We start from the raw sequence: 22,285 nt of genomic DNA, 5'->3' as shown, positions 1-22,285 counted from the left end.
CTCCCCCCCAGGTGGTCCTGCGTGCCTGGTCCCATGTGCCTGCGCAGTATTCCGGTTTATTCTGGTAGAGTACAGTCGCCTTTCTCAGTCCAAATGAAGTTTGCTTTAGCTTTTCAGCAGTGCATTTCTTGTTCCTTGAAACTTTTAGGCATATTTTGAATGGGATAGAACAGTTATACCATTTAACACCACAAGATGTCACTTATGTAAAAATAAAGTCAGTTTCCTAAGATTGAGGGTAAGTGAAGAAGCAGGGAAAGAAAAGGAAGCCTGCGTTTGATACAGATAATACATGGTGTTTCAAATGTTGCTAACTCAACATTATTTCAAACAGGTATCTTGAATTTATAAACATTTTTTAATTTCTAAGTGTCATGTAGTAATACATGGTCCTGGTCAGTTTTGAGTACACACTGTGAAGGCAGTGACTTAGGAGCAGAAAGAGACAGTGCATCTGAGAGTGACAGGAAGGTGTCAGCTCTTTTAATCCTTCCTGTTTTGGTGACAAGCAAAGGGGCGTTGGGGAAGGCACTATCTGGGAAGTCATTGTGACAGATTGGGGCTTGGGGAAGTTGGGCACTGCCTCTGGCTGAAGTATTGCTTCTTTCCGTTCCCTTGGACCTGAGAGTTAGTAGCTCTTTCCCGGGGCAGCACCGAAGGCATCCTGATTTCTCGGTTTTAGTTTTAGAGAACAGGACAGGACATAGGGCGGCTGAAAAGAGGTCCTTGTTTGCACGCATGTAGGAGGGACTAGCCAGGCTTCCGTTAGGACCGAGCAAGGTGATGTCTGGGTGAGTGGTAGACAGGTCCTAAAATTGATATTTCTTCTTCCTCATTGTCCATTTCTCCAGGTAACGCTGGCGAGGAAAGTTCTGGAACATTCTTAGGGAAAAGGAAAGGGAAACCAAGGAGAAAGGCTTCCCCTTTTCTGGCATTTGGGTGTCTAATCATTTCTTCTTAGTTCCTATCTATTTCTGTTTTGTGTGTCTGTTTCCTCAACAGGAATACAATTGAAAATGTTTCTTTTAGGGTTTAGTAGTTCCACTTAGTATCATTATGTAAAATGAAGGAACAGGACAGAGTAGGAGGAGGAGGGGCTTGAGATGCCCTGTTCCCCACCCACATCACCACAGCCTTCTATTTGTCTCTGAGTTCTGAAGAGCCTGAGATGTTAGAAAAGGGAATTCTAAGTTTACTACGGTGAGATTTATAGTAAATCTTCGGATGGTTTTTCTTTTAAAATATCTATTTCATTTTGTGTGTATGAATGTTTCTCCTGAATGTATGCGTGTGTACCATGCGTGAGCCTGGTGCCCTCAGAGGTCAGATTCTTAGGACCTGGAGTTACAGATGGTTGTGAGTGGTGGGAATAGAATCCCTGTCCCATTGGAAGAACGGTGAGTGATCTTAACCAAAGAGGCATCTCACCAGCCCCAAACATTTGTTTACTTATTTGTCTGGGGTGGGGCACGAATGATCCGTAGTGTACATATGGGGGTCAGAGGTCAGCCTTCCGGAGTCAGTTCTCACCTTCCACCTCGTGGTGCTGTGCTGAGTGTGTGCTCCAGGGTGCCTGACCACAAGCTTCTGCAGGATCCCCCTCTCTGCCTCCGTCTCACCATGGAGTGCCAGGATTGTAGATGCACGCTATCACTGCCAGCTTCTTATGTGGGCTCTAGGGATTGAACCTGGCTATCAGGGCTGCATGTGTCATGCCTTCACCCTCATCGAATGCCCAAACCATCTCCTCAGCCTCACAGTTTTTATACATAGTTATTTTATTTAGTTAATATAAAATACTGGTTATATTTTAGTTGGATGTTTTAATTACTGTAGTTTTTTTGTCTCCTGCAAATGGTCACTACTATATTTAATATACCATTTGAAAAGTAAAAGTAAACTTTTCCCATAATAATTCGCCTTGCCTGCATTCTTTCTGGGGAAAAGTAAAGTGTGTAGTGTTTCTTTTTTAATTGTTTTGGTACGAGGATAGTTTTTTTTTAACATTTAAACCCTGCATTAGTTTGACTAGGTTGCAGACACTGGGTGAATTAACTAACACAAACCTTTGAAGGTGGCAAATCAAGCTGTCAGGAGCCTTGTCTTCAAGGCCTCTCTTCTGGTTTTCTGTGTCCCTGCCTGATCATTCCTTGCTGTGTGTGTTCTTATTTTCATCCCTTCTTAAAAGATAGTCATGACTGGCATACGGCCCGCCCACAGGTCCTCATGTTACCTCTGTCACTTCAGGGTGAACCTCACGCTCATTTCTTCTTCTTCTTCTTTTTTTTTGGTTATTTTTAAAAGATATATTTTATATATTAGTCGGGGCTCTTTAGAGGAACAGAGCTTATAGAGTGAGTCTAATGTATATTTAGAAAGGGCATTTATTAGAACAGCTTACAGGCTGCGGTCTACCTAGTCCAACAGTGGCTGTCTGTCAAGGGAAGGTCCAATAATGCAGCAGTTGTTCAGTCGTTAAGGCTGGGCGTCTCAGTTGGTCTTCAGTATACATCAGAATTCTGAGGAAGTAGGCTCTAATGCCAGGAATGGATTTGCCAGCTATGTGATAACAAGCAGGCAAAGAGTGAAAACTTCCCTCTTCCATGGTCTCTATGTAGGCTGCCAGCAGAAGGTGGGGTTTATTTTTATTTTTATTTTTTATTTTTTTTTAAAGATTTATTTATTATTATACATAAAGTACACTGTAGCTGTCTTCAGACACCCCAGAAGAGGGCATCAGATCTCATTACGGGTGGTTGTGAGCCACCATATGTTTGATGGGATTTGAACTCAGTACCTTTGGTATATGTGCTGCCGAAGCGAGCACACTCAGTACCTTTGGAAGAGCAGTCAGTGCTCTTGCCCGCTGAGCCATCTCATCAGCCCAGAAGGTGGGTTTTCTTACATCCAAAGGTCTGGATTAAAAGTATGTCTTCCTATTTTAAATGATTTAATTAAGAAAAGTCCCTAACACCTGCATAGGTTTTAGTAGATTCCAGAGGTAGTCAGGTTGACAACCAAGATTAACCATCACAATGCCTAGGGTGCTTTGCCCACAGATTTGTAAGTGCGTTGTGTGCATGTCTGGTGCCCTTGGAGACCAGAGTTGGGCATCAGATCCCTTGGAACTGGAGTTAGGAATGTGTTTAAGCTTCTGGGTAGGAGCTGGGAACCAAACCCTGGTCCTCTGCAAGAGCAGCCAATCGTGCAGGAATAGAAACCCTGACTAAGACACCCTCTTGGCCAGTGCTTCTTAACCTTCGGGTTGCGACCACTTCGTGGCTTTGCCGGTCTTTCACAAAGACTCCATATCAGATATTTACATACAATTCATAACAGTAGTAAAATTATTTGTGGTTGAGCCACCACAGCATGAAGAACTGCATTAAAGGGTCACAGCGTTAGGAAGGCTGAGAACCGCTGCTTTAGGCTCTGTGCCCCGGCAGCTTCTTTCGGAAACTTGAGAGGTTTCTTCTGATGAATTAAAATGGGGTTCAGTGGCTTTAATTCTTGAATAAACATGAATGTACAGCCTCATTTCAAAGTCTGCAAATCAATGTCTGATCTCATATGTCCTTCTTGGGTGTGATTTCCATTGTCTTTAGAACTAAATGTCTTGTTTAAACCAATGGATAAGGCACTGTAACGCTCTTATCCATCTTACAGAATTCGGATTTGATGTAACCAACTGTCCACATAAGCCTTATGATAGAAATGTTTGATGTGTGTGCCTGCCCGTGAAGTGGCCACCACAGGTGCAGAGCCTTTATATCTTCTTAGTCATCAGACCTTCCCTATGCCCCCTGTGCCCTCTTACACAGTGTCCCAGTTGACCTGGTGTCCCAGTTGACCTGGTGTCCCAGTTGACATGGTGTCCCAGTTGACATGGTGTCCCAGTTGACATGGTGCTCCAGGTGTCCCAGTTGACCTGGTGTCCCAGTTGACATGGTGCTCCAGTTGACATGGTGTTTCAGTCAACATACAGGTGCCTTCAGTACTGTCTTTGAATGACAAGAACTAAGCCCGGCCTATCCTCTTGTGTTTGCTTTCTTTGACTCAGAATAATGATTCTGAGAGTTCATTAACCTGTTGTTGCCTGCATCAGTAGCTAGTTCTTTATCATTGCTGAGAGACAAATATTCTAACATGGCTTATGACACATTTTGCTGATGGACCCTTCGATTTTTTTCAAGTTGTTTATAATTATGAAACGACTATTAATAGATTCACTGCAAATATTTTCGTAAGTCATCTTGTGGATATGTGCTTTTATTTCTCTGTGAGGAGGAACGGCTGAGTGGTATGCAAGTGTATACTTAAATTCGTAAGAGTCTCCCCTTTTCCTACATGATCATATCATTCTATGTTTCTCCCAACAATTGTGAGAATTTTGGGTGCTGCATGTCCATGCCAACACTTACTATTATCAGTCGATTCTAGCCCTGGCAGGTGTGTAATGATACCTCACTTGGCAGTTCTCGGAAGAATAAGGGTAATTTTTTAGGAATTTATGATCTTGTTACGTCTTCTGTGATAATGTGGATACTTGACTCTTACCTTTTAAAATGTAATTGTCAGCTGAGTTATAATCACTGCAAAGCTGCTTCTTAGTTTTTATTTCAGGGTCCCTGTAGAGTCATTTTGAGTTGAAAGATATGCTACAGAGATGTCCTGTGTCCCTCACCATTTCTGATGAGTTTGCCCTTGCTAAGCTCTGGTATAAAAGCACAACCAGGAAGTTGGCATTGATGAAATTCATCCATTGTTCACAGGTCTGCAGTTTTACTTGTATTGTTCCTTTTTATATGACTAGCTCTCTCTTGTCACACGTGTATAGTTCACATCCTTGAAGTACCAAGCAAAGGGCCCCCTCATGTCTGCCCCAGTGGTCTCTGATATTTCTACCCTCTACTTTGTTACTGTTCAGATGTGTGGCCCTGCATAACTGGAGCTCAGCTTACTTCTGGAGGTTAATTAGTGCTGTCTCATATGTTAGTGGTTTATTTCTTTTCATTGCTGAGTTGCATTCCGTGGAATGGATGTACCACAATTTGATACTTACTACCGAGTATTGCTCAGCTGTGACAGACATTGAAACAGCTATCCTTATATCAGATATGCAGTGCAGACCTAAGGAAGCACACCCATCACATTAGTATACAAAATCTACTTTCATCTTTACCAAATGGCAAAATTATATATATATATATATATATATATATATATATATATATATGCAAGTGTTTTAAAATAAATTTCATCGTGATTTATTATCCACGAATTGTTTTGCTTTTATACTACTTTACATATCTGACTATGTGGGATTGTGTAAAAATTTCTTGAGTAAAAATGATTGCAAATGGGAGCCTGTGGGAAGCCCTGCTTTGGACAGCTCTGGGCTCTTGTGCCTGTGCTGGGGTCTCACAGTGCCTAGAACCATGCTGGCTGATGTCACTCCTACAGGGATGCGTTTCTTTGTTGAGAAATGGATGGCTGCCTCTTTCTACCTCATAGTGCCCGGCCGGGGCCTGGAAACTCCAGCCGTTACCAGTTCTTGATCATTCCTTTTCTCCAGTGTCTCTGCTGTAGAGTCCCCTCTCTCTCTGGCTCAGTGGAGATGACTGATCCAATCCTTGAGTTTTCTTTCTTTTTTCTTTTAAGATTTATTTATTTTATGTATGGGAGTTCAGTGTCATTCTTGTCAGACACACCAGAGGAGGCCATCGGATCCTATTAGAGATGGTTGCTGGGAATTGAACTCAGGAAAAGAACAGTCATCTCTCCAGCTCAATCCTTGTGTCTTCTCATGATCTCCTTCTTGTTTATTCATTTTGAGGCAAGGTCTCTAGGTGGCCTGCACTGCTGGGAATTGCTACGGCCAAGGCTGACTTGAAACTCATAGTCTGTCCACCTCAGCCTTCCAGGTGGGGATTTCAAGAGCACTGCCCATTTGGCTTGATGGTCATTTCTTTTTTTTTTTTTTTTTTTTTGGTTTTTCGAGACAGGGTTTCTCTGTGTAGCCCTGGCTGTCCTGGAACTCACTCTGTAGACCAGGCTGGCCTCGAACTCAGAAATCTGCCTGCCTCTGCCTCCCGAGTGCTGGGATTAAAGGCGTGCGCCACCAACGCCCGGCTGATGGTCATTTCTTAAATGACTTTAGCCACACCCTTGGTATTTCTCTAGAATATCCCTTTTTATTGTTTGTTGTAGAGCTGGGTTGAGGATTTTCTAAAAATTTTAAGTTCTAATTTCTTTATATTTAAATCAAATTCTTTTTTAAAAATCAAATTCTATTTTTTTTTTTTTTTTGAGACAGTATTTTGTTTACTGCTCTAGAGTCTGTGGGACCTGGGAGAATGGAGCCAGAGAATGAGGCTCATGCAATAGCCAATTTTATTCAGGCAGTTTATGCTCTGAGGGTTGAGCATACCTGAATAAAGTGTACAGTCACAAGGGTAAGGATATGTGGCTGGCAAGCCACACCTGGCTAAAACATTTTTCCACGGAGGCTTATACACAAAAAACAATAGCCAGTTTTGATGAATAATCTGAGGGAAACTCACTCCTATCTGCTACCCTTGGAGGGGCATGGAAGCAGAATCCAAGAACAGTTTGGTGGTTTTGAAGATACTGAGGTCATAAGACCTCCCCCCCCCCCGCCACCTTTTTGGAGGTTTCTCATAAGCACTCAGACTTCTCCTCACATGATTCCACTCTGGACTGTGTTCTGACAGGGTCTCACTGTACAACCCTGTTGGCTTGGTCAATATATGTCTTACCTCTTATTAGCAGCAAAGGCAAAAGCAGGCTATTTTATCAACATACTGCTTTGGAAATAGCCTCTTTTAAATATCCAATGACATAATTTCCTGTCCTTCCTTTCCCCTCTTCTCTTCCGTCTCTTCCTTCCACCCTTCTCTACCTTCTTTCTCTTCCTGTTCCCATCACCCCCTCCAGCCCCCTTCTTTCTCTTCCTGTTCCCATCACCCCCTCCAGCCCCTTTGACATGGATTTTTCACTATGCTGCTCTTAAACCCAGGCTCAAGTTTTTGGACTACAAACATGCACCACAGTCCTTGCCAAAGCTCCTGCCGTTCATCTCTTTTCCTTAAGACACCTGAACACAGTTCACCAAAGGTCTCTGCTGCTCTTTATAACACGAACCACCTTTCCTCTGTCTTCTAATAACATGATCCCCCTTCTGTCTGAGATCTCACAGATCATCTCTAACACATGCATTTCTTTCTGCTCCTTTTTCGAATGAGTATTTTAGAACTCTAAATCCTCTCCCTAGTACCGAGTTACAAAGCAGTTTTGGTGGCCTCAGTCTGCTTCTGGGTGCTAAGGTCTGTCTTAGCCTGCCAGGCCTGCCGTCACATCCCAGACTAGGAGTCTTAAACACAGGCTTCACCACATAGCTCTGACTGCAGCCCACGGACAACGCGCTGGTAAACTTCTCCTGAGTGTCAAGAGCTCTTTGTCTAGCAATCTGTCTTCAAAAATTATTTTATTTTGTTTAATGAAAAGTGATGAGAGTTACAAATTATGTATTTTCTTTAGTGGGACAAGTGCACATTTGTGAATTTCCCCTGAGAAGTTTAGAAGGCTGGTCATGACCCAGGAACTGATGGGGCAGTCCTTCCTCTTCTCTGCAGCTCTTCCAAGTAGCTCTTGGTTTAGACTCTTTTAAGGCTGTTTTAAGTAGCAGAGGCCTTGTGAACAAGGCAGACATGGCCCTTGGCTGTCATTGCTGCAGAGGGTAGCAGTGTTACCTGTGTGGGTCTTCAATCTGGGAATGTCACCTTCTTGACTGTCTCAGTGCCCTGTTGCTGCATCCCAGTGACTCAGACTTTTTTCTCTGCCCCGTGTTAACATCCGTATAGCTAACTACCCGTGTTTATCACCACAGGCTACCATTTAGATGTTAAAGTGATTTTAGTCTCAGAATGAAGGAGGTGTCCCCATTTATTTGTTCAATAGGGGCATAGGAAGCTGGGTTGGTATGAATGGCACACACCTTAGTCAAAGCTCTTGTGTAGTGTAGTCTGAAAACATTTTTAGTTTGGTATTTTTTTTTTTAATTTTGCATGTTGTAGTATTTTAGAGCTGACTTGATAATTTTTTCCTGATGATTATGTCAAAGAAACTTTGAAGTAAGCGACTCTGACGCCATGGTCTGGTTGACATTTCATCAGCAGAAGTCAAGCTGAAGGGCGGTTCTTACCTCTGTGTCACTTTGGGCTTTCTGACAAGGTGCTGCACACACAGGCTTTGTGGGAGGAAAGAGGAGACCAGCCCTTGGTTATTTATCGAGTGCAGCTCCTTACTGTTGCCCACTGTGCTGTTTCCTGCACTCATACGAATCACAGATTTAATAGCTATCTTTTGTAAAAAGTCCAAGTCTAGAATTAACGTTTTCTTTTCTGTAATAGGAATGAAGACCTGAAGCAGATGCTGGAGAGCAACAAAGATTCTGCCAAGCTAGATGCTATGAAGCGAATTGTTGGGGTAGGTCAAAAGTTCAGTATTTTGACTTCCGGGAGCTATGTAGGCTGTGATTCTATCCACTGTGCATGCTAAGTAATAGGTAAACAATATTACTCTGCTTTTCTAATTAATTTAGATTACCTTTAAAAATGTCAAGGAGGCAGTAACATAAGAAATCAAGAAACTTGTGTTCTAGTTCTGACTTTTTGTATCTCTGATATTAAGATATTTCTTCTGTGATCTAGAATCCATCATTTTGAAGACAAAATAAGGGATGAATTTTTTTTTTTTTTTTTTTTTTCTGAAACAGGGTTTCTCTGTAAGGCAATAGTGTAACCCTGGTTTCACCTAACGGTATTTAAGGATTTTTGTTTGTGATCTTGTTGCCTACAGTTGTGAGCACACAGTGCTGTGCATTTCAACTGAAATCCTTTCTTCTCTTCTCATAGCAGAGTCTGAAACCCATCTGTGAAGCGGAGCTCAGGTGTGGCTAGGCTGTTTAAAGTGGGGCAGTGGGAAGGTGAATGGCTGACTGTAACAACAGTTGCACTAAGTGTGAGGACTCGGATGTTACCAGTTAGGAGACGATCCCATGTTGCAGCAGTGATCTTTAAGAGGTGTGCCTTCATGGAAATCCATAGATTATAAGGGTGGAAATTGTATTTATGCAGGCACCTAAAAAGCTTGAGTGACTCATTTCATATCTCTGAAGTTAAATGTCTTAACATCCACTGAATGGGTAACAAGATGTTCCCTGAAAGACAAAACATCTTTAGGTGTCCATTTAACAAAGCGTCAAAAGGAAACAACCTAGGAAACAAACCAGAAAACCTGTGATGCTTGAAAGAGATAGATTCATGGTTACAGTTAAACATGTCACTGTGCTGCTCTGAAAAGACAGCAGAGTGGGAGACGGAAAGCCAGTGAGGCCCAGCTCAGCAGCAGCCAGCTTCTTTTTTAAATTGTTTTTTTGGTTTTTCGAGATAGGGTTTCTCTGTGTAGCCCTGGCTGTCCTGGAACTCACTCTGTAGACCAGGCTGGCCTTGAACTCAGAAATCTGCCTGCCTCTGCCTCCCAAGTGCTGGAATTAAAGGTGTGCGCCACCACTGCCAGGCAGCAGCAGCTTCTTTAAATGTAAACACATATGAAGGAAGTAGAAGTGAAATTACCACAAATGGGGGAGACAAAACCCAGCTACACATCTCTTGCCTCCAAGACAAGGCTCCAGTGCCAGGAGTTGGTTACATCTTAGTTGTACTGTTGGCAAAAGATGCTCGTGGAAATCCCCAAACAGCCCAAACTGCTGCTAAGGCTCCTGTTGCTCTTAGTAGCCTGCTAGTAAGGCCTTCTTCACCTGAGGTCAGGGAGTCGTCAGCCTACTTGTCGGTTCTCCCTCCACCGAGGGTGTCATCCACTTGTGAGTGCAGACACAGTTGGCTCTGTTCCCTCAAACCATTCATTTTCATACGGTCATGCTGTCTCAGTAGCTGGCTCAATTGCTCATCCTCATCACAGCTGCTCCCCTCATCTTTCCGTCTTGCTCTCACTCCTGTGTCGGCCTTTTCCTATCTTACTCACATTAGTCTGTTTCCGTCTCACATCTCTCCCTTGGAGGTTGGTAGTGGTCCCGTAATTGTTAAAGACACTTGTGTATTTCCTGTTCTCTTTCCACACTAATCTGGAAAGATGTTGAGATGCAAGTCCAGTGAAGCTTGTCCTCTGCTCAGAGCTCTGCAGTGGACGCCATTTCCTTCTTAGCCATGGAAAGCCATCTCCTTTGCCTATGGTCCCCCAGCTGTGACATCACGTCCTTCTTCCTTTGCATACCCCACCGTGGCTGCTCTGGCCTCCTGCTTACAGAGTCTGCTGTGGAAACTGCTCTTCCTGCAGATCCCGCGCTTACCCCCTCCTTCAGCGTCCCCTGAAAGGAGAGCTTGTGTGACCACTTTATGGAGAAACAGCAGCCCCGCCTCTCCTTCTGTATCGCAGGGCTCCCCACTTTTCTCTCGTTTTGTCTGTGCTACCTCAGGTATATTTCTTGTTTATGGAACAGCATGTGTATTCGAAGGGGCTACATGGCTGAAGACCACTGTAGAGTTGAGTTAGCCCTGGGCTAGTGTTTATTTAATGTGACAGTCTTAGATAAGGTCCTTACAGAGCACGAACTTGAGAGATAAGGAAGTGCAGGGTTACAAGTCATAGCCAAATGTAGCTGCAGTATTAATTGTGAATTTTCTATGATACTCAGTAAGCTTCACAAAACATACAAGTAAAAATATTACAAGTAGAGAAATATAATAATAAAAGATGAGATTGCAATAAGGAATGCTTATTTTGTTCTTTTTTTTTTTTTTTTTTTTTGCTACGTAGTCCAGGTTGACTCAGACCTTCCTGCCTCAGATGCTGGGCTTATAAACATGCAGTTCTATGCCCAGGAGCCTTACGGAACATTTTAAAAATGTCTCAACAGAAAGGAATTATGACTTCATACTGGAATTATAAAGCATAAAATATCACATAGTATTTCTATATCACACATATATTTCATACATAATAAGGCTGACATACCTTAGCTGGACTTTTTGAGAACGAGAAGAAAATAAAAGTACAAATAGCTATAAACTAAAGATAAGCAACCAGAAATCTACTGTAGCTGTGGGGAATTCCAGAGTGTGGACCGCAGATTCTGGGAGCTGATTCTGATAAGGGGGTCGGCTTCAGTGGGGGGGGGGGGGTATCTCAGGAAGACTGACTGTAGAAAAGTCAAATGAATTGGTGGCACCTGTGATGGTAATGGAACCAGAGAGGACTTGGTTTACAGTGTAGACCAAGGAGCTTAAGAAGAGATCTCAGGGCAGCTGAGAGGACATTGGAGGAGTAACTGAAATAGTTTGAGCTCTAGATTGTCAGGCTCTTTTGAAGTAGGCTGACCTGAGCAAGGGTGGGGGACAGCTTTTTCCCCCCTTTCATGATGCTAGGGCTGATCCCAGGACCTTGTGCATGATAGATAAGCCTTCTGCCCTTGGCTACACCATAATAAGCTTGCAGTGGTGTGTATTCTAGGCAGGAAGGGAAGGAACTGTTGGGGAAGTCCTCAGCAAGATGATGCTGGCCTGAGGTAGGGTCAGAACAGCCAAGGCGTCTTCTCAGGAGTGATCTAAGAACGAGCACCAGGCCCTGGTGAGGAGCGGACCAGACCTTTCTGTGGTGTTTGTTGTCTGGGAGAATCGCTGGGATGAGTACATTCCTCCTGTGATGTGTTTTTGCTTTGTCTTTAAATCTTTTATCTTGAAGACCGAGCTTGCTTTTGGGCAGCGTGACTGTGAGACGAGAGAGACAGCTGCTGATGAGAAGTTTGGTAGGAGTTGGATGTGGAGCTCTGAGGGACTGATCCTGGTTTGTAGAAATGGGATTCCTAAGAGCGAAAGAAGTCTTTGGCATTTGGGCATCTGACACAGCGGTGGTATACAGACCTTCAGTGGGCGGAGGGAGAGGCACTAGTGAAGAGACCTCTGAAAATTAGAGCTTGGCAAACAGGAGACCCTCTGAGAAAGCCTAGAGAGCTTGGAAAATTCCCTGCGCTCATTGCTCATGTGCTACATTTTTAATGTAGAAACCTGGGAGATCTGGAGAGCACCTATCGAGAGGGAGAGAGAGAGAGAGAGAGAGAGAGAGAGAGAGAGAGAGAGAGAGAGAGAGAGCGAGCCAGCCTGCAGGATCAGTCTGCAGGCCTTCATGTACTATGTGCGTTCTTTGCTTCCCACTACCCCTTCCCCTCTTCCTCCTCCTCTTCATCCTTCTTCCCTCCTCCCTTTCTTCTCTTCCTTTCTCCTTTTCCTCCTCTTCCTCCTCCTGTTTGATACAGTCTCACACAGGCTAGCCTGACCCTGGATTTCCTCTTGCCACAGCAGTGCACTCCCATGTTCGACTGTACATTTTCCCTTTCTGTGTCTGTGTGTCTCTGGATTCACGTTGAAACCCAAGAGCGTGTGTATTCATGGTGTGTGGAGTCGAGATGTGGTTGACACTGGGAAAGAGTTAGCTGTTATCATGGAGCTTGCTTTGTGACAAAGTCTTTCAAATATTTAGTGTGTGTAAAACTTCCCAGAACATGTTTTGCCTTCAGGCTAGTAACTTAAAGGCTCTGTCCTGATTGTCCTCTTTAACCCTGCAGATGATTGCGAAGGGGAAAAATGCCTCGGAACTCTTCCCTGCTGTTGTGAAGAATGTGGCCAGTAAAAACATCGAGGTAATGTCTGCTTTGACTGTTCTTATGACTCCAGCTGTGTAAGCCAACCACACATTTCCGGCTGCTTTGGAATTTAATGTATTTAGATATCACTGGCTTTTTATTATGGTAAAATGTCTGCAAACTCAACTATGGGTAAAGTATGCCATCGAGTGGGTTTGAACTTAGCTTTGGGTTTTTGGTGGAAACGGAAAAGTAAGGTTGAAGTTGTAGAGACGGTCCTTCCCCTGTGTCGGCTTCCATGATTCCTGAAGGGATAGCCTATTTCTAGTGACACAGACCTAGTAAATTCTTCCCAGACTTGGGATTTGTGACTCTTTTGCCATGTCTAAGGCAAAAGCAAAAACAAAAGAAAACACCCTAGAGATTTCTGAAGCTTTTTTGGCTATCGTGACACACATAAAGTTCTCAGTGTGCGGCCTGCGTGGGTTTATTAATGGAGCTCAAACCTTGAGGGGCACTTTCTCAGAAGCTAGCTGACACACTGACCTGATGCCAGGGCCATATGCCGCCATCTGTACTGCAGAGGAACTCTGGGTAAAGTGAGGAAATGTTCTCACTGGCTTTGGGGTCCCCCATATAAAATTCAGAACAGCTGCATCACAGATAACACACGACGGGGGCATTCTGAATCAGGAGGCCATGACAAGCATTTACAAGAGGCCCTAGGAGGGGGTGGGAGGTGATTTCAGGGAGTGCTTAGTTTGTGGGTGTGATAGTATTTCAGTACATCATATATGCCTCCCCCCCCATATAGTTACTTCTACATTTTATGATGGTATTTGTCTAGAGTTTCCATTTTCAAAAGTAGCCTGCGGTGGAAAGGATTTATTCCAAGTTACAGCTCCACATCACAGCCCATCACTGAGGGAAGTCAGAGCAGGAACCTGGAGGCAAGAGCTGAGGCAGAGGCCACAGAGGAGCAATGCTTATGGGCTTATTCCTCATGGCTTGCTCAGCCTGCCTTTTCTTACAGCACCCAGGACTACCAGCCAGGGATGGCGCCACCCACAGTGAGCTGGACCTTCCCACACTCCAGGCTAGCTCACAGCTCGTGTTCCTTCTGCTTAATTTGTTTCTCCAGAGCATGTGGTTGGTGAGGATGTCCGCCTTGTGAGTAGTTATCCTCCTTGCAATGGAGTGTGGTTGGCGGAGGGCACTTGGAGACCTCCGTTTAGTAAAACCGGATCTAAGATTAGCTTGGCACTGGTGCAGTGGCTTTAAATATAGCTGTGTTCTCGGGAGGGCACGGACCTCGGTGCTAACGACTGCTCTCCCCAGCACGTGCCGCACGCAGCACTGCTGCTGTGTTCCTTCTCACGCCTGAGCAACACACCACTGTCCTCCACTGAGCCCCACTGCAGCTTCAAGCCCCGGCCCTGTCACCGAGTGAACTCCGTTGGGTAACAAGGTTCAGTCTGCTCCATTTCATTTTGAATTCAGTGATTTTAGTATATTCATAGAATTTATCACAATTCCACGGTATTTTCCTCGCTCCAAAAGAAAGCCTGTGATGACTGGCAGGCACTCCTCACTCCCCTACCCTCTCTCCTCCATGGATTTGCCTATCCTGGGCATTTCCCGTGGACCATTTTAAACGTAATCACAGGAGGTCTTGAGACTGTCCTAAGGCCCCAGCAGACTGACTGAAGATCATCAGCCTGCTGAACAGAGCCGACTCCACGCAGCAGGCTGTCAGGGCTCTTCACACTGGAGCATTCCAGCCGAAAGGGCTTTGCAGTGAGAGTGTCTTGGCGACCAGGGCCAGAGAATGCCACAAAAGACCCACCTAGGAGATTGATTGGAGAGGGGTGATCCTCCGAGCATGGGTGGAAAAACACACAGCACAGACTGGTTGTGATGGTGGACATTATAGGTGTAATGGAGCATGCGCATTGGGGACACATGCCAGGATGGAAGCAGGTCACATTAGTGATGACAGGGCCATTGGCACTGAGTCCTTGAAGGTGAGGAACCTGGTTCTGGAATGGATACAGTTCTTATTTGGCTAATGCTAACTGTTTTCATGGTTGGATAGGATTCTACTATGTGGGTACCTGTGTTTTGTGTCTCTGTCCATTGATGGACTTTAGGACTTTAGGGCTGTTAGGAGCAGTGCTGCCCTGAGTGTTAGTGTCCAGGAACTCGTGTACACACTGATGTAGAGCCTAGTCTGCTGCTGCTGAAGGTATGACAACTCTGTGGGAATATTACCTGCCAACCATTTCTTTCCCACAGCATCATTTTAAGTTCAAATCAGTGATGCTTGGGAGTTGTAGTTTTTTCCTGTCTTTGGTTATAACTGCCTTTCTTCCTCCTGTCCTCTCTCTGTCCCTCCCTTGGCTTTCCCTCACCCCAGTTTTCTTCCTTTTATTCTTTTTGATGCTGGGGGGGGGGTAGAACTGAGGGCTTTGTGCATCATTCAGGAGTATGCTACCACTGAGCACGTCTTTCTGTTTAACTTTTAAAAAGTCTATATTTTAGATTATGGCTCTTTTAGGGAGTATGGACAAATATCTCATGGGCAGTTTTATCTTCATTTAATTTCATTTCTTTGGTCAGAAGGCATTTGGTACCCAGTGTGGTATAGTAGTGTTTCCTGTGCCATCTTGGATTTGTCCTGCCTACTGCACTCCCAGGTTTCTTCTGGCCTCGGGTACTTTCATGTCAGGTAATTGCATGTCGCTTATGTACAAGCCTAAGACTCAGTGGTACTTTTGTGCAGAGCGGATTTGACATTTATACAATTGCAAAGCATGGTGTCCTAGTGTTACCAGGAATGGAGTCTCAGCAGTAATGATTGCTAACATGTAAGAGTGCTCTCTGTGCTGAGATTGTTAGTGTTTCACACAAATGAACAACGCCGTGAAACTGGATCTGTTTCTCTGTGTGTATTTTCCAATGAAGACATGAGGGAGGACACACTGAAGTCACAGCAGATGTTTGCGGTCACCATCCAAAGCCAGGGAGTGTCCCAGCCATTGCCCTCTCAGTGCCATTCTCTGTGCTTGAAGCTTTTCTCCTGTTCTACCTTGGCCTCTGACCCCTCCCTCATCAGCACCAGGTATGAGCCATTCTGTGGGAGGCATCTGGTGTGCGGATGATCTTTTTGTTGTTGTAGATATGGAGAGGAACGATGGAGTCCATGAAGCTGGTAGAAAATTCACTTGCTCTTCCTGGACCTTTCGTCGTGGAAACAGAACACTTTTCATTAATTTTGCTCACTGAGAGCTGCTTATCTGGCAGGTGGTTCTGCAGGAGACCTTGCTGTCTGCTCCTTTTCCTCTTCTGCTCCCCAGTTGTGGTGTGTTGCCCAAGACTCTGTAAGAGAAGTTTGAATAGAGTCGCTACTGCTGGTCTCTTTCTTTTAAATATGCTTTTCGTTTTATTTGATGTGTATGGTGTTTGTTTGTGTACAGTGCTCATGAGAGTCAGAAGAAGGTGCTGGATCTGGAACTGGAATTACAGATGGTTGTGAGCCACCACGTGGGTGCTCGACACGACGTCCCCTGTGTCCCCTGTAAGAGCACCAAGTGCTCTCAGCCACTGGTTCCCCCATTTGCCTCTGGGCTGTTTGTTTTTGATGTCTTTGTTCTTTAAAGCTTTGTGATTTTTTTTGGGGGGGGGACATACTTAATCTAATATTATGGAAAAACTGAAATGAGCTTCTTAGAAACCTGTGCTGAGAGAATTGATTGATGTTTCCTTGCTGCCAAGTGAGAAATTTCATTTTTGTAACTATATGCTGCCTTAGATACACGGGGGAGCTATCTGGTACGTCATCTGACATGAGATGTCAGATGATACAAAAAGTGACCTAGAAAGCAGTCGGCTAGCGTACAAAAATAATCAAAGCGTTAGTCAATAACTCATGAAGTTTGATGCAGTGGTATCGATAAGCTAATTAAACAGATCTGCCTGTGTTCTTGCAGACTGCCGGGGCCCTGCTATGATTAGCTTTACAGCAAGGAGTGTTGTAACATTGAATGAAAGTAACTGATCAGAGAGTGGCGTAGTCACGGACCTTTAACTACTCCCATTTCTGCTCACAGAATGGTCTCAGGGAAAGTAGGCTTTCTGTGCACACCTGCAGCCTGGCAGTGCATAGGCCTCTTGTGGTCAATATTGATTGATTCTTATAACAGAACTGGAACAAATTTAGTGTTTTGCAACCTTCTGTGATTTAATATTGTTATGCTTTTTGCCATAACAGTCACAGAAATCCTTCTCCAATTGTGAGTAATTACAGCGAAGCCTGCTAGCTCAGCTGTGGTTCTGAATGTTTCTGTGTAGTCATTATAAACCCTAGCTCCATCCTGGAGTTCATAATACAGTTTTAAAGCTCGCTGGCTGTCCTGAGAAACAAAAGTGTTGTTGAGAAATAAATCCCAAGGAAATCAGGGCAGCGTGGACTCTTAATGTTTTTTTCTCTAAAACTTGGCTGTGCAGAGTTGGCTCTGAGCATGATTGGGAAGGACAAAGAGCACTTCGAGTGGTTGTTCCAAGCAGACAGAACAAGTTACATAATCATCATCATGCTGATGGCTCCTCAGGTGCACTGTGGCTTTTAGACATTGCTAGTCAATGGCTTACAACTGCTGGGGACATTAGATCCCATGGGTAGTTACAGAGCTCTGATCAGCAGTCCAGTCTGTCTGGCAGGATACAGTTTAACTCAAGCACCTTCATTCCTAGGTGATTGGAGAACTTTCTGATTGACATGTGCTCTGGCTGATAACCTGTCAGCCAGCAGATCTTGGCTACTTTCTAGCAGAGCTGCATTCAGGAACTTAAAACTCGAGCTGGGGAGTTGTGGCCATCTGTTTTCAAAGAACCCTCTATCACAGGGTCAGCATTATGGCACCGATGCATTAAGACGTTGCGTTGAATCAGAAATGTTCGTTGTGGTTTGGATCTTTTAGCTCCTTCCACTTTTAAACTAGCATCCTTACCTGGTTTGGTTTCTGTCTAAACTGGTCTTGCCTGGTCTTGGAACCTCTGGTTTGTCCCTTATGTGAAAACTCACTTGAGATAATTAAATGGGACAGCATTACATATTCATCTTTGGACTTTGCAGACTCTGAAGTGTGAGAAACACCTACTTGAACAAAAGAAATCACATGGAGTCTGATTGGGAATTTAGGCAAAAAGTTCACTGATTAAAGAGATGGGGATCCTGGAGTAAGGCACCCTGAGCTCATAGAGTAACAGGATCATCATGGTACAGATCTGCACATGAGTGAGGAGACCAGTTCTTTTTTTGTTTGTTTGTTTTGTTTTTTGTTTTGGTTTTCCGAGACAGGGTTTCTCTGTGTAGCCCTGGCTGTCCTGGAACCCACTCTGTAGACCAGGCTGGTCTCAAACTCAGAAATCCGCCTGCCTCTGCCTCCCGAATGCTGGGATTAAAGGCATGTGCCACCACACCTGGCTAGGAGACGGTTCTTACATAGCAAAGCTGAATGCCAGACATTGTGTATGATTTAGTAAAGGTTAGATGATTTAAAGCCTTTGTCTATAAATACAAAGTTTTTTCCTGCCTTAAAGAACAAGAGATGTGAGTGTAGTCCTTTAGTTCCAGGACTGAGGAGGTCAAGGCAGGGCTCCTGAAGTCCTGACCAAGTTAGGCTATAAGGAGGCCCAGTCTCAACGGATATTTTATGAAATTTTATGAAAAAATTATTTTGGGGGTTGTGTAATTTTACTGGGTTTTCAGGTATTCCTCAGGGGAAGGTACTAACTCCTTTTCTTAGGTAATAAGTCAATAGAAAACTGGAGGATTGATCTCATTGGCCGGAACACGGAGGCCTCCGGAAAGCGCCCCTGCATCCCCACAGACATATCCTGTTTGTGTGTTTCTGCCTCTGTGACCATCAGCAAACCTGCCTCCCCTTTGACTTGCGGTAGTAACTGTGCTTAGTGGAAGTGAGCATTGAGAGCAGAGGCAGTGTAGGCCGTGGGAAGTCAGAGAGTGAGGTGAAGAATAAGGGAAAATAAAAAATAAAAGTGAGCCAGAGGGTGCTTTCCTCTTATAACCAGAAAGAAACACTGAAGAGCTTCCTCAGATGAAAGCCACCCAACAAGACAAGGTGCTTCCGTACAGAGAAAACATTCTTGATAAGATATTGGAAGCTTAAAATATGGATTACGTATAGGGTAATAGGCTTGGGCTGATGTTACATTTCTTGATTTTGGTAAGTAAACTATTTGAAAAGCGCATGTGATGGTTTTACTTAGGCCATCACCCAACTAGAAGTTCAGGGAACCTTATGTGAAGGGCGGTGAAACACACTGTAGCTGTAGTAACTGGGCAGTGACTCTGTTGCTCACCATAACAAGAGACAGCCATGCTTTCTAGATAGGTTTTCTTCCACAGACTTGTTTATCTTAAGTACAGTTTTGGGAAGGGTGGACGTTCAGAGTCCTGAGTGGATTGGGTGACACTTGTGAGAGACTGCTTTTGGTCCCCAGAGGCACAAGTAGAGTTAATTTGCTCCTGTCCTGGCAAGGGGGCTGCCACATATTGTTGATGTGACAAAGCTCTTCATTCAGGTGAACTTTTGTTGATGTCTTGAGCAGGGTTAAACCACTGTCATGCTGGCTGTGGGTTGTTAAAGCTATAGAAGAAGCTGTTCTTTCCTAGGGATATGGAAACATACAAACATTTCTACCTCAGCCTGGCACTGTAGCCCCAGACTTGGGTGGCTGAGGCAGGAGGACTGCTGTGATTAACTACAGTGTGAGCTCTAGGCCAGTTTGAGTGAGCTACAGGATGGGACCCTGTCTCAGTCTTCCCATATTTATGTAACTAGATATGATTTTTTTTTGTTTCTTGTTTTGAGACAAGCAGAGGTGAGATCTTATAATTTATATCATTTAACATGTTAAAATTTCTTACATAAAATTCAGTGCTAAATATTATTCATAGCTAAATTATTCATAGCATAATTTACTACATGTAATACATAATTATAGCATAATTGGACATAGTTTATGTACTAGTCAGCATTCTATTTTTAATTTTTGGTCTTATAGAAGATTTTAAGTAGAATTTGGTGGAGGAGGGGTTATCAGGGATAACTTGAGTGTGGTTGAGACCCTGGTATAAGTTATATTTAGGGATTTTAGGAATTTCTTTTTTCCTGAAAAGAAAATGTGGGACAGATTGTTACCTCTTCTGAGTACCAGATAAAAGACTTTAGATTTCATTTTTAGGATTACGTGGAACTATTTGGCTATGAAGGATATTTATATTTTTTGTAATTAATTTTGTCTATAACATCTGTCATATAATAAAGATGAGTGGGTTAGTATATATTCAGAATGTTCACTATATTCACTAATTATGAGGGTATAGAAAATGTGCTCACCAAGTTTTCACTTGTGTTTATGATCTTATGAAGGCAGCTGAGGAGATTGGTTGGTTCATAGAGTTGTCTGAAATTACCTCAGCAAGATGGTAAGAGGAGCCGACTCGTAGATCCTGAACTTTCCTGGAGATGAATGGACAGGGTTGTGTCTCACTTAAAAAAGAGAAACCGGAAATGCAGTGGGCCTTCCCAGCACTGCACTCGGGAGAGTGGATGCAGTGGGCCTTCCCAGCACTGCACTCGGGAGAGTGAACGCAGTGGGCCTTCCCAGCACTGCACTCGGGAGAGTGGATGCAGTGGGCCTTCCCAGCACTGCACTCGGGAGAGTGGATGCAGTGGGCCTTCCCAGCACTGCACTCAGGAGAGTGGATGCAGTGGGCCTTCCCAGCACTGCACTCGGGAGAGTGGATGCAGTGGGCCTTCCCAGCACTGCACTCGGGAGAGTGGATGCAGTGGGCCTTCCCAGCACTGCACTCGGGAGAGTGGATGCAGTGGGCCTTCCCAGCACTGCACTCAGGAGAGTGAACGCAGTGGGCCTTCCCAGCACTGCACTCGGGAGAGTGAACGCAGTGGGCCTTCCCAGCACTGCACTCGGGAGAGTGGATGCAGTGGGCCTTCCCAGCACTGCACTCGGGAGAGTGGATGCAGTGGGCCTTCCCAGCACTGCACTCAGGAGAGTGGATGCAGTGGGCCTTCCCAGCACTGCACTCGGGAGAGTGGATGCAGTGGGCCTTCCCAGCACTGCACTCGGGAGAGTGGATGCAGTGGGCCTTCCCAGCACTGCACTCGGGAGAGTGAACGCAGTGGGCCTTCCCAGCACTGCACTCGGGAGAGTGGATGCAGTGGGCCTTCCCAGCACTGCACTCGGGAGAGTGGATGCAGTGGGCCTTCCCAGCACTGCACTCGGGAGAGTGAACGCAGTGGGCCTTCCCAGCACTGCACTCGGGAGAGTGGATGCAGTGGGCCTTCCCAGCACTGCACTTGGGAGAGTGGATGAAGTGGGCCTTCCCAGCACTGCACTCGGGAGAGTGAACGCAGTGGGCCTTCCCAGCACTGCACTCAGGAGAGTGGACACAGTGGGGCTTTCCCAGCACTGCTCTTGAGAAAGTGGATAGTTTTAATCATGAGTTAATTATATTAGCGGAGGTAAGAAAACAAAGTTGTTACCTAGTTAGTTCTGCTTAAACCTCATTTTTAGTTTGAATGCTATACCAAAAGAAACACAGAGACACTGGAGTGTGTCTAAGAGGGAACAAACAGCATAGAGAAGGAACCTAAAACCGTGTGGTATCAAGAGGAACCAGGGGTGGAGAGCTTGGTGGTAGTGTGTGCTTAGCAAGCTCAGTAATAGCAAGCTTGGGTTCTTGCTATTACTGCCACCATCGTATCCTTTTCCTCGTCCTACCATGCTCCTCTTCTCTACCCCCTCCACTACCTCCAGTACCAGCACCACCCCCTCCTCCTACCATGCCTTTTCTCCTCCACACCTACACTACTACCACTCGTGGGGTGTTGTGGGGGAGGAGAAGTGTAAACCCCATGAAATTCCCTTAAAGACTTCCAGAGCACTGTCCAGCCTAGTGTCATTGCAGTTGTTATCCTCATGCACTGTCCTTATTCGGCTGAAAACACCGTGTAATGTACAGTGGAGTAGGACTGCTGTCGTTTAAGGAGATGGGGCTGTCTGACAGACAAGGAAACAAGCGTCCATACCAGATGGTGATGGCCTACGTTATTTACATGTATCTTTGAGTTTTAGCTTTTTTTTTTTAAACCAGTTGATATTTTGATATTACATAAACTTTCTCAGAGACTCCTCAAAACCTTACTTCACAAGCCTTTTCTTTTGCTGGCGTAATAATGCACAAAATAGTGTTGGCTTTATAGTCTAAGCTGTGACTAGATTCACTTACTTACTTGAGGAAGATTGAGAATAGATTTTGGTATATAAAATATTGAGTTTTAAATTTCATCCTGGTAGGAGTGAATGACGTTTTCTCCCTTCCAAACAGATCAAGAAGTTGGTGTATGTTTACCTTGTCCGATATGCTGAAGAACAGCAGGACCTGGCTCTTCTGTCCATAAGCACTTTCCAGCGAGCTTTGAAGGTAAATCAATGATGAGTGGGTAGGTAAATAGCTACAAGGGGTGTGCACAGTTGAAGGTGTGTCCCTTTAAGAAA

General features: G+C 44.6%; 1 protein-coding gene across 4 annotated transcripts in view; it reads left to right on the top strand.

The window, feature by feature from the left end:
* The window catches only part of Ap3b1 (adaptor related protein complex 3 subunit beta 1), a 202,746-nt gene that overhangs the window by 22,415 nt on the left and 158,046 nt on the right, over positions 1–22,285 (top strand). For all 4 annotated transcript variants that reach the window (XM_085830906.1, XM_085830907.1, XM_021180280.3 and 1 more), the window contains exons 2-4: positions 8,433–8,508; positions 12,662–12,736; positions 22,116–22,211. In XM_085830906.1, the coding sequence (XP_085687032.1) occupies positions 8,433–8,508; positions 12,662–12,736; positions 22,116–22,211 (247 nt within the window). The remainder of the gene's footprint in view (positions 1–8,432; positions 8,509–12,661; positions 12,737–22,115; positions 22,212–22,285) is intronic.

Source organism: Mus caroli, unplaced genomic scaffold, assembly GCF_978045245.1.
Source record: "Mus caroli unplaced genomic scaffold, Mus_caroli_1 scaffold_15, whole genome shotgun sequence".
NCBI lineage: Eukaryota > Metazoa > Chordata > Mammalia > Rodentia > Muridae > Mus > Mus caroli.
Note: the sequence above shows the minus strand (reverse complement) of the source record. Positions and strands in the feature narration are given on the sequence as shown.